Source organism: Somniosus microcephalus, chromosome 20 (genome assembly GCF_052327205.1).
Source record: "Somniosus microcephalus isolate GS21.2 chromosome 20, FLI_Smic_1.0, whole genome shotgun sequence".
Lineage (NCBI taxonomy): Eukaryota > Metazoa > Chordata > Chondrichthyes > Squaliformes > Somniosidae > Somniosus > Somniosus microcephalus.
In genome coordinates this window covers 36,247,860-36,264,735 of record NC_141006.1, presented here as the reverse complement: position 1 = coordinate 36,264,735, position 16,876 = coordinate 36,247,860, and the positions used below count along the sequence as shown (strand labels likewise).

At 49.1% G+C, this 16,876-nt stretch overlaps 1 protein-coding gene across 1 annotated transcript in view; it reads right to left on the bottom strand.

The window, feature by feature from the left end:
* csmd2 (CUB and Sushi multiple domains 2) overlaps nucleotides 1-16,876 on the bottom strand; it is an 807,040-nt gene that overhangs the window by 542,167 nt on the left and 247,997 nt on the right. Inside the window, exons 8-9 of the mRNA XM_085962435.1 lie at nucleotides 6,098-6,280; nucleotides 4,258-4,584 (exon numbers count right to left, since the gene is read on the bottom strand). Of these exons, the coding sequence (XP_085818561.1) occupies nucleotides 4,258-4,584; nucleotides 6,098-6,280 (510 nt within the window). The remainder of the gene's footprint in view (nucleotides 1-4,257; nucleotides 4,585-6,097; nucleotides 6,281-16,876) is intronic.

The following is a 16,876-nucleotide window of genomic DNA, read 5'->3' as shown; positions in this document are numbered from 1 at the left end:
CAAACAGTAAGGCGGAGGTTGGGGATGGCATTAAAAGGGAAATTAAAGAAGCGTGCAATAAGGGTACAGCAGTCATCATGGGTGACTTTAATCTACATATAGATTGGGCTAACCAAATTAGTAACAATACTGTGGAGGAGGAATTCCTGGAGTGTTTACGGGATGGTTTCCTGGACCAATATGTCGAGGAACCAACCAGAGCTCAGGCCATCATGTACTGGGTATTATGTAACGAGAAAGGATTAATTAGCAATCTTGATGTAGGAGGCCCCTTGGGTCGGAGCGATCATAATATGATCGAATTCTTCATTAAGATGGAGAATGAAGTAGTTGACTCAGAGACTAGGGTCCTCAATTTAAATAAAGGAAACTACGATGGTCTGAGGAGCGAGTTGGGTAGGATTGATTGGGGAATGTCACTCAAAGGGTTGATGGTGGAAAGGCAATGGCAAACATTCAAAGACCGAATGGATGAACTACAGAATTTGTTCATCCCAGTTTGGCATAAAAATAAAACAAAAAAGGTGACTCAACCGTGGCTAACAAGGGAAATTAGGGATAGCATAAGATCCAAGGAGAGGACATATAAATTGGCCAGAAAAAGCAATAATCCTGAGGATTGGAAGCAGTTTAGGATTCAACAAAGGAGGACAAAGGGATTAATTAAGAAAGGGAAAATAGAATATGAGAGTAAGCTTGCAAGGAACATAAAAACTGACTGTAAAAGCTTTTATAGATATGTGAAGAGAAAAAGATTGGTGAAGTCAAGCGTAGGTCCCTTGCAGTCAGAATCAGGGGAATTTATAATGGGGAACAAAGAAATGGCAGATCAACTAAATACATATTTTGGTTCTGTCTTCAACAAAGGAGGACACAAGTAACCTCCCAGAGATGCCGGGGAACATAGGGTCTGATGAAAGGGTGGAACTGAAAGAAATCAGTATTTGTAGGGAAATGGTGTTAGGAAAATTGATGGGACTGAAGGCCGATAAATCCCCAGGGCCTGATAATCTACATCCTAGGGTACTTAGGAAGTGGCCCTAGAAATAGTAGATGCATTGCTGGTCATCTTCCAGAACTCGATAGACTCTGGAACAGTACCCATGGATTGGAGGGTAGCTAATGTTACCCCACTATTCAAAAAAGATGGTAGAGAAAAAGCGGGGAATTATAGACCGGTAAGCCTGACATTGGTAGTGGGGAAAATGCTAGAGTCCATTATAAAAGATGTAATGGCAGAGCACTTGGAGAGCAGTGACAGGATCAGACAAAGTCAACATGGATTTACAAAGGGTAAATCATGCTCAACTAATCTACTGGAATTTTTTGAGGATGTAACTGGTAAAATAGATAAGGGAGAACCAGTGGATGTGGTGTATTTGGACTTTCAGAAGGCTTTTGATAAGGTCCCGCATAAGAGATTAGCGTGCAAAATTAAGGCACATGGGATTGGGGGCAAGGTATTGACTTGGATAGAGAACTGGTTGGTGGACAGAAAGCAAAGAGTTGGAATAAACAGGTCGTTTTCCGAGTGGCAGGCAGTGACTAGTGGGGTACTGCAAGGATCGGTCCTAGGACCCCAGCTATTCACAATAGATATTAATGATCTGGACGAGGGAATTGGATGCAGTATCTCCAAATTTGCAGACGACACAAAGCTAGGTGGGAGGGTATGCTGTGAGGAGGATGTCGTGAAACTCCAGTACGATTTGGACAGGTTGGGTGATTGGGCAGAAACATGGCAAATGCAGTATAATGTGGATAAATGTGAGGTTATCCACTTTGGTGGCAAAAACAGGAAGGCAGATTATTTTTTGAATGGCAATAGATTTGTAGAAGGGGAAGTGCAAAGAGACCTGGGTGTTCTTGTGCACCAGTCGCTGAAGGTAAGCATGCAGGTGCAGCAGGCGGTTAAGAAGGCAAATGGTATGTTGGCCTTCGTAGCAAGAGGGTTCGAGTACAGGAACAAGGATGTCTTGCTGCAGTTGTACAGGGCCTTGGTGAGACCGCACCTTGAGTATTGTGTGCAGTTTTGGTCGCCTTATCTGAGGAAGGACGTTCTTGCCATGGAAGGAGTGCAGCGAAGATTCACCAAGCTGATACCTGGGATGGCAGGAATGACGTGAGGAGAGATTGTGTCGATTGGGCTTATACTCACTGGAGTTTAGAAGATTGAGAGGGGATCTCATCGAAACCTATAAAATTCTGTCAGGCCTGGACAGACTAGATGCAGGAAGGATGTTTCTGATGGCCGTGGAGTCCAGAACCAGGGGTCATAGTCTAAGGATAAGGGGTAAGCCATTTAGGACTGAAATGAGGAGGAATTTCTTCACCCAGAGAGTGGTGAACCTGTGGAATTCTCTGCCACAGAGGGCAGTGGAGGCCAGTTCATTAAATATATTCAAGAAGGAGTTGGATATATTTCTTAAGGCTAAAGGGATCAAGGGATATGGGGAGAAGGCAGGGACGGGGTACTGTATTTGGATGATCAGCCATGATCTCATTGAATGGCGGAGCAGGCTCGAAGGGCCGAATGGCCGACTCCTGCTCCTATCTTCTATGTTTCTATGTTCCGCTTGCACCATCATCCCTTTTGACATTTAATCACTTCTGCCCTCCACCCTATCGCAGGCCTTCCCTTTTGTGCTTTCCTCCCCTCCCCACCTTTCACTGCCTCTGCACTTGCTTAAAAGCTGTTACATCTGTAATGTTTTTCCAGTTCTGATGAAAGGTCACCGACCTGAAACGTTAACTCGGTTTCTCTCTCCACAGATGCTGCCCGGCCTGCTGAGTATTTCCAGCATTTTCTGTTTATATCTCTCCACATATCTGTCCAACCCATTTATAATTTTAAAGACCTCTATCAGGTCTCTGCTAAGTCTTCTCTTTTCTAAAGAAAACAGCCCCAACCGGTTCAATCTTTCCCGATAGCTGTAATCTCTCAGTTCTGGTACCATCCTTGTAAATCTTTTTTGCACTTTCTCCAGTGCTCCTACGTCCTTTCTTTGGTATGGAGACCAGAACTGTGCACAGTACTCTAAGTATGGCCTGACCAGGGTCCTGTATAAATTTAACATATCTTCACTACTTTTGAACTCTATACCCCTAGAAATAAATGCCAGTGCTTTAGCATTTTCAATTGTTTCGCTGACCTGTGATGCTGCTTTTAATGATTTGTTCACCCGTGTCCCTAGATCTCTTTGCTCTTCTACTCCATTCAGTTTCTTATTTTCTCAGGTGTATATGATGTTTTTATTTTTTGACCAAAGTGCATCACCTCACATTTATCCATGTTAAACTTCATTTGCCACTTAACTGCCCAGTCTACAAGTTTTCTAATGTCTTCTTGTATTATGCTGCATTCTTCCTCAGTGTTAGCTACACACCCCAGTTTCGTATCATCTGCAAATTTTGATCTTGATCACTTATTCTTAAGTCCAAAACATTAATATAAATTATGAATAACAGTGGTTCCAGCACTGATCCTTGTGGAATACCACCTCTCCAAGACGGGACACTGCATTAACATATTTAAGTGTAACTGCTGCCGTGCGGGTTTCCCAAGGCTCGGGAAAACCAGCAGTGAAATGGAGGTGGGCTCAAGAAGGTAAGTGCCTTTTACAGCACTCCTTGTGAGCTAGGAGGAGCAAGAGTGCTCCCCTCCCCCTCCCCTCCTCCCCCCAGCCCCTCAAGGAATCCTTTGGCCTCCCTTCTGCCGATCATGGCCTCTCTCTCCTCCCGCCTCGATCGGCAACCTCACCCCCTTCCCACAGGCCCCGATCTGCAGCCTGTTCCCTTCCCGATTGCCCAGGACAATCCCCAAAGGTCCCGGGTGGTGGCCTCCTGCCACTGGTTTTCCCACCCAACAGCTGGCCAGTCTGTCAATACGGCTGGCGCCAGGCGGGAAACGGAGCTAATAAATGATAATGAGGTCCTGCCATTAAATTCGACAGGACTTCCCCATCGTCGGCCTTGCGGGTTCTTTGGCTGCTTTTGGAGATCCCTGCTCCCTCCCAGCCTCTCCATAAATATCAGGGCCTCAGTTGCAGCACTGGCATGTTCTGCACGCTTGCATTTTAAACTGCAATGACTCCTTTCATCGACATCTGAATGGCAAAGGTGGCGATTTTTTTTGTTTGGATCAACATTGTTATTCTGATATATCTGTTGTGATAGATTCCTCAAACAGAATTTCATGCAACATGTTCAAATGTGTCACCTGCAGGTTAAGAGAAAAGACGGATCACTCCTACTTACTGGTGAAAGTGATGTTAAATCCTCGCGCAGCTGTGGAGTGGTCTGTCAGGAATTCTAAACGTGATACATGGCCACTGCTGGTTAAAGGAGAAGGGATTTTGTTTCCGGAGAAAGTTCCCAAGACAGGCGATTCTGGATTTAACCCGTCCTTCACAGAAACAAAGTCAAACTGTGGCTCAACGTCAAAATCATTAAAGGCCAGGTGAATCCTGCTTTCTGGCTTTGCAATAATCAGCCATACACAATGCATATGGTTCCCATAATCCTCTGGGTAGTTGGGGGATAGCAGAACGCCAGATGGAGTTGTAAAGTTGAAGAAGCACGAGACTGAAAATAGAATAAAATATTACAGTAATTTAATACTGAACTTCAAAAGGCACCAAAATGAATGGATAATGAGACTTTGGAGAATACATGTGCATTTTCATACAACAACCGAGGGTCTTAGCTGCCATTTGCTAAATAGCAAATTGCTAAGCCGACAATCGATTGGACTAAAATTGTTATTGTCATGTACACGAAAATGTTCAGTCAGCTGAAATGAGATGACAGCTGGCAGGCAGCGATTTTTGAACAGGGAAAAAAAAACCATAATAAAAAATAAATATGTCATGGCAATTTTCAACTTCGTGTAAAGTAGTTACATTTCAGTCTGCTGCACAGGGTAAACTGCTTTAAAGTTCACCAGATCCATTACTGTTGTTCACCATTTACCCAGGCCTCTTGGAATCACGTAAGGTCTTGCCACCTCCTAGGTCATGATTGCTAACAGGCCTATTTCCAAATACTTCACCTCTTTTACAGACATATCCCACTGCCCACCTCAAAACCTTCTACTCTTTCTTTCCATTCTTGGTAAAAAAACACGATCCCCACCACCCCTGCCCCATCCCCTCCCCGCCCCCCCACTCCTGCTCCCTCACTAGCACCCTCTGTAACTCCTAACTCCTTCTCCTCTGGCCACTCATAAACTGGCACTGCAATTCTTTGATCTGCTCAATGACCGCTTTGCCAACAACTTTCAATGCCCTCCTCCCGCCTGATTCCAGTCAGCCTTCCACCTTGACCCTTTCCCTTGCTACAACAGCCTCAATTCCATGAGCTCTATTATTAGTTCGACATGACAATCACTATTGGTATGCCTCAGCTATCCCTCGTCAACATCATCTACAAGCATGGAGTTAGCTGCTTCTTGTATGTTCACACCACCCAACTCTACCTCGCTGCCACCGCCACTGACTCAAAGGGTTGCACTGTATTATCATTCTGCCTGTCCGATATCAACTTCTAAATGAGACAAAATTTCTTATTGCTCAACGTCAATAATACTGCAGCCAGTTCATTGAATCCTATCCAAAGTCTTTCTGGCTCTAACTCCATTAGCTTTGATTTTTAAAAAAAATTGAATTACCCAGTCACTCAAATATAATTAAAAAAACTGCATTAAAATGGCACAGTAGTCCTTTTAAGTATCTAGTAATTCAAATCAAGCGACTTCAAATTGACAGGTGTCGACAGTAATAGTCTGTGTGCGGGAATTGAGTGGTACATTGCAGTAGAAACTAGCCTTTCACAAAATTTTGTCACAGCTTTATTCGCGGTCAGTTGCTCGTTGATTCAAGCAGTTGCCATCCTTTAATGGTATAGTAGACTCCACTGTCCCCTCTGGCAATCCAGCCAAGGTTGTTAGATTAAACTTTTAGCCAAAGCCAAGGGATAACACTTAAGTTGAGGCCTACATCCTCAACACTCCAAGAGGTCAACTTGGGGAAAAAGAAAAATATAAAGTTTTTTTTTAACAACTAGAAGATAAAGAGAATTACAGTTTCAAACCACTTACACACACAGCTTGGTTTCTTAGCTGACCATTGGTTATTCTTCTGGCAGGTGATGGTTTTTTGGCCAACAAGTTCAAAAGCAGGCAAGCATTCAAATCTCAAAATGTCACCATGAAGGAAGCTTTTGCCCTCTCGCTTTCCGTAGGCTGGCGTTCCAGGATCACTGCAGGTTCCTTGTTCTATCTCTGAAAGAAAGATGTTTAAAAAAAAAAGAAAATATATTTACATGGAAGAAACCATCACCAGGGCCGACTTAACATTACTTGAAACTTGCACCTTCATTTAAGTTAGCCCAGAGTACAAAATGGAAATGCTTCTGTAAATGTATCCCCTTTCTGCCCACAATATATCCAAAGTTAATCAGATTTCCAATCTGTAAAACAAGAGCACGCTTATCATCTGTTAGGACAACAGTTTCTCTCCTTCCCTCCTGTTCAAACAGAAAATCTCAGTGGGCCAGAAACAGTTGGTCAGAACATTAGGATGAGATTTTTTAAATTTGTGACTGCCCTCATTATACCAAGACATCTGGCCATCTGAATATATTACATCTGCATTCACAAAGAATTGGCCTGATTTCAGTTCCTGGATGAAGTAAGTGATTTGCAGGAATTTGCCAATTACAACAAGCAATTTTACTTCAACTTTACACTTAATCCCGTGAAGCCATAACAGGTCTATTCTTAACTGGAAACCCAACATTGCATCTTGAATCTTTGCCATTCAGCAAGAAAGGTTAATATTTGAAAGTCGGCAGCACGATCCTTCTCATTTATTTGAAAATACTGAGACTCGGCAACTTGTGGCTCTTCCTTACTGTAAAGTCTGTGGGTTGTGCAGTTAATAAATACACAGACTTCAGAAGTAACAAACAAAACAGGTCTTTACTATTCGAAGGTCCGGGCGAATCTGCCCCAGCAATCATGCCACAACACTTATATACTGGTGTGGTCACTATCGGTATTACAGTATACAGAAGCCAAACAAATAGTGCCACACCTAAAGTAGTTCCCTTAAAGGTGAACGGTTACATTCAATAGTTCCCTTAAAGATAGACGGGTACATACACTACAATCCTCCCTTTTTAGCTTATTACTTACAGAGTCCCCGTTAAACATACATATCTTCAAATTCCTATAAAACAAATTACAGATATAATCTCGGTGGAGTCAATGTCATATAAAACAATTTACAAATATAATCTCGGTGGAAACAGTTCACAGGTTCAGTCTCTGCAGAAACAGTTCATAGATTCAGTCTCTGATCTTGACTCGTTCCGAACAACATTTCTTTGGTGTGGCCGGTTCACCTGGCTAGCGTGACTCCTCCATAGCCTTTTTCTTGACGTAACAGCTTGAACTTTCGTCCTGTTGAACCAGCAGTGCGGACTTTTACAACCAACTGGCTGTCTTGACATTTTCCAGTTTTTCAACTAATTTAGCTCCTTTCATAATGTCCCGCCTGGAATGGTAGAAGTGCTAATATTTTAGACAGTTATTATCTTCTGCTTCTTCTTTTTCTTTTCTGCCTTTTTGAAACTCTCGGAGCTCCTTTCTCGGCTGCCAGCTGTAGCGCCACCAACTCTCTATGTTCCTTAGACCTTAAGTGCTTCATCCGGATTTCAGCACTTTGAGAGTTTTCATCACAAGCTGGGCAGACCACATCCTCGTAATATTCAGTGTCACTCAACAGGTCATGGTAATATTCAGGTTCGTCCTGAGTTAGGCCAGCGAGAGAGACTTCTTCTTCCTCCTCACCCGTCTGGACGTTAGCTGACGGTGGTTCCTTCCCTAAACATCTTTCTTGAAAAGCCTTCTTCATGCATTCATATTCATCCCGCTCTTCCTGGGTTATCTGCCATTCCTTCACGACGGACCTCATTTGTGAGTTCAATACCTTCCTTTCCATCGGTAATTGCGTTATCAGGCTATTTAACCCTTCTACTGAAATAACGGTTTCCACATTCTTCTGTTCACCTTGACGTGATTCAATGTACTTTTGGCATCCTTGTAAAATTTGTGTTGCCACCTCAGCTATCTCCGTGACTTTTGAGAGCTCCGAACTCGTTCCCCCTGAAGATTGAAGCTCGTGTTCAGATTGATCCCCTTGCCGAGTCTTGTCCTTCAGCATATGAAGGAGTTGGCCGACCGTTAACTCTTCCCTGGGAACACGGTGGATCAGAGTCTTCTCCATTTCATCCACCTCTTTCTCCAATACTTCCACCTTAAGTTCCTCTTGAACTTTGGCTTTCAGCGCTCGGCAAAGTTGCGCCCTGATGCTCTCTAGTTCATGTTCAGGGACCATTCTTACAGCGTCCTGTTCTTCCACTGAAAGGATTCCCAGTTGAATCTGTTCTTCAAGTTGTTGAACCTCGGTCATTGCCGCCTCATACTTGTCTTGGGTGTCCTTCAATGTTTTTATAAGTTCTTGGACATCCTGTCCTTCATGCTCTGCCATGATTTTCACCTCTAATTGCTCATCTATGGATGGAGCTTCTATCGATGAGTCTGTCTTGGCCTTGAGTTCATCAAGAATTTCCTGCAGCCTTTGGACTTCTTGCTCATGTTCAACCTTTAGTTGTTCAAATGCTTCTACTGAAACTAGCTTTTCGGTGGCTGCCGAGTTAACCCCCTCCAGAATTGTAGCCTGGGCCTGTTCATACTGTTCTTTCAACTTCTCACACTCTCCTTGTAAGGAGTCGTAGAGAAGAACTGGAATAAAATCCTGGCTCCCTGAAGATTCCTCTTCCTTTGGTTCATTCTGTAAATATTCTAGTTCCTGAACAGCATCAGGGGAATGTGATTGGTATTTGACCATGATGGCTCTATGGTCACTCTCTGCTTGAGCTAGCTGTCTCTGTAGTCTTTCCAGGTTCCCCCATTCGGTGTCCCAGAACTTTTCCATATTTTTCATCTCCTGTACGAGACGGTCACTCAACTGTTCTAATTGTTGTCGTACTTTGACATAAGTTTGCGTCCGAGCTCGGTGTTCTTCCGTCATGGATGAATCCTTTGCTTGAACAGGCTCAGAATTCTCTGTCAACCTGGAGTTCTGCTCTGCAGCTTTATTCTTCTTGGTACCATAAGTCCTTCTGCATGTCTTCGTTTTCTTTCCCATCGTCGGCAAGTCCCTTTTAGCCTTGTCTTCCATTTCCGACTTGGTCTTATCATCATCCATTTCAGAATCTGAGCTAATAGCTTGCACCGAGTCCTCCCTCATTATGGCTTTTAGGTAATGCCATTCCATGTCTATTTTCTTAATCCACTCCCGTCCTAGAAGTGGTGGTCCTCCCTCAGATAATACGTACAAGTTCATTCTTGGGTGTTCTTTACCCCTATCTCTCACCTTGACTCTTATTTTCCCCACGGGGTATACGTTATGCCCCGTGTATGTCTGTAATACGAACTTGGTATTTCTTAAAGGTATGTGAGAGAATAGCCGGTGGTAGTCCCTTCGGTTGATGACTGATAGAGCTGATCCAGTGTCCAGCTCCATTCTTACTTGGACTCCAGCTATTTTTAGTATGACCCAGATGGCCTGTAGATCCGTTGCTTTACCCACATTGTGGATTCTCAGACTACCCAGCTCCTGGTTGTTTGGGTCTGAGTCTGAATTCTGTTCGTCTGAACTCTTCTCAGCCACCTTGTGTACCTTGTTGTACTTTTCTGGTGGTGGCTTCCTTTGATTATTGGTCTTTTTCCCGGACCGGCATACCTTCGCGATGTGACCCAGTTTGCCACACTTCCTACACTCTTGGTTCTTAAACCAGCATTGATTCTGGTCATGCGTTGTCTTCCCACAACGGTAGCATTTTGTTGTGCTTGAAGTAATTTGGTCCACCCCGAGTGCCGCCGCCTTTAGTTGCATTTCCGCCGTTCCTTTCGCTGCGGCTTCGTGCGATGCAGCTATAAGGACAGCCCTGTCCAGTGTGAGGTCGTTCTCTTCCAGTAGTCGCTTCTGCGTCCCTTCTTTGGACAATCTGCATACGAACTTGTCCCGCAGCGCTTCTGTCAGATTCCCTCCGAACTGGCAGTACTTCGCTAGCCTACGCAGTTCGACCAAGTATTCCGCATTGCTTTCGTCTTTCTTCTGCGTTCTTGCGTAGAATTTGAATCGTTCAGCCAGCATCAGCGGTGTGGGGTTCAAGTGGTCCTTCAGCACAGCCACAATCTCTTCGAAGGTCTGATCCGCTGGTTTATTTGGTGCTATTAGATGCTTCAAGAGCCCGTATGTTTTTGCCCCCATCGAGTTTAGCAATGTTATCGCCTTGTCGCCTTCCTCTATTTTGTTGGCTTCGCAATAGATCTCTATGCGTTCCACGTACGTGGCCCAGTCTTCTATTTCAGAATTAAAGTCGTTAATATTCCCTCGCTTAGGCATTTTTCTTCCCTTGGGAGCAGCACCAGTATTTCTTTAAGTATTCTTATTTATTTGTTTGTTTCTAAGATGGCGGTTTTCCCGCGAAATCGGCGGTTTCCCGCTCTTTCCTTCTCTCCCCGCCCACTTCAATGGCGGTATGTCAATCAAGATGGCGGTTTTCCCGCGAAAATGGCGGTTTCCCGCTCTTCCTTTCTCGCCCCGCCCACTTCAATGGTGGTTTCCCGCTTCTGGCGTCTTCTCCGCCTAATGGCGGCTTCCCGCGTTTCTTCCCGGTGGAAGGGGTACGCTTCCCCCACAGCGGACAGGTTCAGCCGCTGGCTGGCTTCCGCACAGCTCCCCTTACTCGGCTATGTCTTTTCCTCCCGCCCGCACGGCTCAACTGGCGCTGGGTACACCCCGTTAACGGAGGACAGTTCAGCCGCTGGACTGGCTCTCGCGCAGTCTCTCACCCCGTTTTCGGCTGTGTCTCTCTCCCACTCCCGCACGTTCGGTTTTGCCGGCTCTGAGTACCCCGTTGGTGGAGAACAGCTCAGCCGCTGGACTGGCTCCTCGCAGTCTCTCTCCCCGCACCCGGCTCTCACCCGCACGGTTCCCGTTCGCCTCCCCAGCCCTCTCGCAGACCGGTGTTTCCCTCCCTGGCTGCGGCTGGGTTTCTCTTCCCGCGCCTACTCGCAGGCTCAGCGCTTCGTGGCTGCGGTCGCTGCCCGGAGTTTTCCCGCCGATCGCGGTCCGGCTGTCACCCGACGCCGTTGGACCCGACTTTTGGCCGGCACAGCTCCCCCGCGACCGAGGTCGAGTGCTCTGCCCTTATCCTCCGGATACTTCTACACCTTCCCCTACTCGCAGTCTCTTCGGCCGCCTTGTTTCTTGCTGGTCGGCTCACTCCGCACCGTGGCAGAAGGGTAGTCAGTGCCTGTTGCTGATACAGCTTTTGTTGTTCATCTTCCTGCTTTCTGTTGTTGCAGCCTCGTGTTTTCTTTTGGTAGCACGACGAGGGCGGTTGTCTCTCTTCGACGCTCTTCGTTGCTTTTGGTAGTCTTGCCGCAGGGTACGATCGGACTCGTCGCCACTGTAAAGTCTGTGGGTTGTGCAGTTAATAAATACACAGACTTCAGAAGTAACAAACAAAACAGGTCTTTACTATTCGAAGGTCCGGGTGAATCTGCCCCAGCAATCATGCCACAACACTTATATACTGGTGTGGTCACTATCGGTATTACAGTATACAGAAGCCAAACAAATAGTGCCACACCTAAAATAGTTCCCTTAAAGGTGAACAGTTACATTCAATAGTTCCCTTAAAGATAGACGGGTACGTACACTACACTTACAACCCGCAGGATATACTTATCCTAATTGATCCCAGGATGGTGGTATGAATCCAGAAAAAAGCTGGTTCAGGTAAAACCTGGTTTACCTATAATGAGAACTTCAGTTATGTCAGGTTCTGATTCTGTTTAGGTTAAATTGTGGCACTTTATACGATCATAGAATGTTACAGCACATAAACAGACCATTTGGCTCATCAAATCTGCACTGGTGTTATTTTTCACTTGAGTCACCAAGTCTAATTGCACTCTCCTGCTAGCGCGCTGTGCTCTTTAATATTGCTTTTTCAGCAAATTATCTAATTCCCTTTTGTAGAATTTCTGAACTCTGCTTCAACAACAGTTTATGGTAGAGAACATAGTTCCCTCTAGTATGCGCAGCTGCGCGCATACTGATCCCCGATCTCTGGAGACTGGGGGAGAGAGAGAGACTGGGGGAGAGAGAGAGACTGGGAAGAGAGAGAGACTGAGAAGAGAGAGAGAGGGACTGGGGGGGAGAGAGACTGGGGGAGAGAGAGACTGGGGGAGAGAGAGAGGGACTGGGAAGAGAGAGAGACTGGGGGAGAGAGAGAGACTGGGGGAGAGAGAGAGACTGGGGAGAGAGAGAGACTGGGAAGAGAGAGAGACTGAGAAGAGAGAGAGAGGGACTGGGAAGAGAGAGAGACTGGGGGAGAGAGAGACTGGGGGAGAGAGAGACTGGGGAGAGAGAGAGACTGGGGGAGAGAGAGAGACTGGGGGAGAGAGAGAGACTGGGGGAGAGAGAGTGACTGGAGAGAGAGGGATTGGGGAGAGAGAGACTGGGGAGAGAGAGAGACTGGGGGAGAGAGAGAGACTGGGGGAGAGAGGGATTGGGGAGAGAGAGAGACTGGGGAGAGAGAGAGACTGGGGGAGAGAGAGAGACTGGGGGAGAGAGGGATTGGGGAGAGAGAGAGACTGGGGGAGAGAGAGACTGGGGGAGAGAGAGAGGGACTGGGAAGAGAGAGAGACTGGGGGAGAGAGAGAGACTGGGGAGAGAGAGAGACTGGGAAGAGAGCGAGACTGGGGAGAGAGAGAGACTGGGGGAGAGAGAGAGAGACTGGGAAGAGAGCGAGACTGGGGAGAGAGCGAGACTGGGGAGAGAGAGAGACTGGGGAGAGAGAGAGACTGGGGAGAGAGAGAGACTGGGGAGAGAGAGAGACTGGGGGAGAGAGAGACTGGGAAGAGAGAGAGACTGAGAAGAGAGAGAGAGGGACTGGGAAGAGAGAGAGACTGGGGGAGAGAGAGACTGGGGAGAGAGAGACTGGGGGAGAGAGAGAGACTGGAGAGAGAGGGATTGGGGAGAGAGAGACTGGGGAGAGAGAGAGACTGGGGGAGAGAGAGAGACTGGGGGAGAGAGAGAGACTGGGGGAGAGAGAGAGACTGGGGGAGAGAGAGAGACTGGGGGAGAGAGAGTGACTGGGGGGGGAGAGAGAGAGACTGGGAAGAGAGAGAGAGACGGAAGAGAGAGAGAGACTGGGGGAGAGAGAGAGACTGGAGAGAGAGGGATTGGGGAGAGAGAGACTGGGGAGAGAGAGAGACTGGGGGAGAGAGAGAGAGACTGGGGGAGAGAGAGAGACTGGGGGAGAGAGAGAGACTGGGGGAGAGAGAGTGACTGGAGAGAGAGGGATTGGGGAGAGAGAGACTGGGGAGAGAGAGAGACTGGGGGAGAGAGAGAGACTGGGGGAGAGAGGGATTGGGGAGAGAGAGACTGGGGAGAGAGAGAGACTGGGGGAGAGAGAGAGACTGGGGGAGAGAGAGAGACTGGGGGAGAGAGAGAGACTGGGGGAGAGGGAGTGACTGGGGGGGAGAGAGAGAGACTGGGGGTGAGAGAGAGATGCTGGGGGGAGAGAGAGAGACTGGGGAGAGACAGAGACTGGGGAGAGAGAGACTGGGGAGAGAGAGAGAGAGACTGGGGGCGAGAAAGAGATGCTGGGGGGAGAGAGAGAGACGGGGAGAGAGAGAGACTGGGGAGAGAGAGAGAGAGACTGGGGAGAGAGAGATGGGGAGAGAGAGACTGGGGGAGAGAGACTGGGGAGAGAGAGAGAGAGACGGGGAAAGAGAGAGACTGGGGGTGGAGAGAGATGGGAGGAGAGAGAGAGAGACTAGGGGAGAGAAAGAGACTGGGGAGAGAGCGCGACTGGGGAGAGAGAGCGACTGGGGAGAGAGAGCGACTGGGGAGAGAGAGCGACTGGGGAGAGAGAGCGACTGGGGAGAGAGAGCGACTGGGGAGAGAGAGACTGGGGAGAGAGAGACTGGGGAGAGAGAGACTGGGGAGAGAGGGACTGGGGAGAGAGGGACTGGGGAGAGAGGGACTGGGGAGAGAGGGACTGGGGAGAGAGGGACTGGGGAGAGAGGGACTGGGGAGAGAGGGACTGCGGAGAGAGCGACTGCGGAGAGAGCGACTGGGGAGAGAGAGACTGGGGAGAGAGAGACTGGGTAGAGAGAGACTGGGGGAGAGAGAGACTGGGGGTGAGAGAGACTGGGGGAAAGAGAGACTGGGGAAAGAGAGAGACTGGGGGAGAGAGAGAGACTGTGGAGAGAGAGAGAGACGGGAGAGAGAGAGAGACTGTGGAGAGAGAGAGAGACGGGAGAGAGAGAGAGACTGGGAAGAGAGAGAGACTGGGAAGAGAGAGAGACTGGAGGAGAGAGAGAGACTGGGCGAGAGAGAGAGACTGGGGAGAGAGAGACTGGGGAGAGAGAGACTGGGGAGAGAGAGACTGGGGGAGAGAGAGACTGGGGGAAGAGAGACTGGGGAGAGAGAGACTGGGGAGAGAGAGAGACTGGGGAGAGGGAGAGACTGGGGAGAGGGAGAGACGGGGAGAGAGAGAGAGACGGGGAGAGAGATAGAGATGGGGAGAGAGATAGAGACTTGGAGAGTGAGAGACGGGGGATGAGACGCTGGGGAGAGAGAGCGAGAGAGAGAGACTGGTGCAGAGAGAGAGAGACTGACGGAGAGAGAGAGACTGAGGGAGAGAGAGAGACTGAGGGAGAGAGAGAGACTGAGGGAGAGGGAGAGACGGGAGAGAGAGCGACAGTGACTGGGGAGAGAGAGGGACTGGGAAGAGAGAGAGAGATTGGGGAGAGGGAGACGGGGGAGAGAGACGGGGAGAGAGAGAGAGACTGGGGAGAAAGACTGGGGATAGAGAAACTGGGGAGAGAGAGAGTGGGGAGAGAGAGAGAGAGACGGGGAGAGAGAGAGAGAGACGGGGAGAGAGAGAGAGACTGGGGGGAGAGAGAGAGACTAGGAGAGAGAGAGACTGGGGGAGAGAGAGAGACTAGGAGAGAGTGAGACTGGGGAGAGAGAGAGAGACTGGAGAGAGAGAGAGACTGGGGGAGAGAGAGACTGGGGAGAGAGAGAGACTGGGGAGAGAGAGAGACTGGGGAGAGAGAGAGTCGGAGAGAGAGAGAGACTGGGAGAGAGAGACGGTGGGGAGAGAGCGATGGGGGAGAGAGAGTGATGGGGGAGAGAGAGACTGACGGAGAGAGAGAGACTGAGGGAGAGAGAGAGACTGGGGGGAGAGGGAGACTGGGGGGAGCACGGTGGCATAGTGGTTAGCACTGTTGCCTCACAGCACCAGGGACCCGGGTTCGAATCCGGCCTCGGGTGACTGTCTGTGTGGAGTTTGCACATTCGCCCCGTGTTTGCGTGGGTTTCCTCCGGGTGCTCCGGTTTCCTCCCACAGTCCAAAGATGTGCGGGTTAGGTTGATTGGCTATGATAAATTGACCCTTAGTGTTAGGGGGATTAAATACGCGGGGTTACGGGGATAGGGTGAGATATGTGTTGGTGTAGGGGTTACGGGGTTCGGGTGGGATATGTGTCGGTGCAGGCTCGATGGGCCGAAATGGCCTCTATCTGCACTGTGGGGTTTCTGTGATTTCTGTGATTTCTGAGAGAGAGACGGGAGAGAGAGTGACAGTGACTGGGGAGAGAGAGTGACTGGGGGAGAGAGAGAGAGACTGGGGGAGAGAGAGACTGGGGGAGAGAGAGAGACTGGGGGAGAGAGAGAGACTGGGGGAGAGAGAGTGACTGGAGAGAGAGGGATTGGGGAGAGAGAGACTGGGGAGAGAGAGAGACTGGGGGAGAGAGAGAGACTGGGGGAGAGAGGGATTGGGGAGAGAGAGAGACTGGGGAGAGAGAGAGACTGGGGGAGAGAGAGAGACTGGGGGAGAGAGGGATTGGGGAGAGAGAGAGACTGGGGGAGAGAGAGACTGGGGGAGAGAGAGAGGGACTGGGAAGAGAGAGAGACTGGGGGAGAGAGAGAGACTGGGGAGAGAGAGAGACTGGGAAGAGAGCGAGACTGGGGAGAGAGAGAGACTGGGGGAGAGAGAGAGAGACTGGGAAGAGAGCGAGACTGGGGAGAGAGCGAGACTGGGGAGAGAGAGAGACTGGGGAGAGAGAGAGACTGGGGAGAGAGAGAGACTGGGGGAGAGAGAGACTGGGAAGAGAGAGAGACTGAGAAGAGAGAGAGAGGGACTGGGAAGAGAGAGAGACTGGGGGAGAGAGAGACTGGGGGAGAGAGAGACTGGGGAGAGAGAGACTGGGGGAGAGAGAGAGACTGGAGAGAGAGGGATTGGGGAGAGAGAGACTGGGGAGAGAGAGAGACTGTGGGAGAGAGAGAGACTGGGGGAGAGAGAGAGACTGGGGGAGAGAGAGAGACTGGGGGAGAGAGAGTGACTGGGGGGGGAGAGAGAGAGACTGGGAAGAGAGAGAGAGACGGAAGAGAGAGAGAGACTGGGGGAGAGAGAGAGACTGGAGAGAGAGGGATTGGGGAGAGAGAGACTGGGGAGAGAGAGAGACTGGGGGAGAGAGAGAGAGACTGGGGGAGAGAGAGAGACTGGGGGAGAGAGAGAGACTGGGGGAGAGAGAGTGACTGGAGAGAGAGGGATTGGGGAGAGAGAGACTGGGGAGAGAGAGAGACTGGGGGAGAGAGAGAGACTGGGGGAGAGAGGGATTGGGGAGAGAGAGACTGGGGAGAGAGAGAGACTGGGGGAGAGAGAGAGACTGGGGGAGAGAGAGAGACTGGGGGAGAGAGAGAGACTGGGGGAGAGAGAG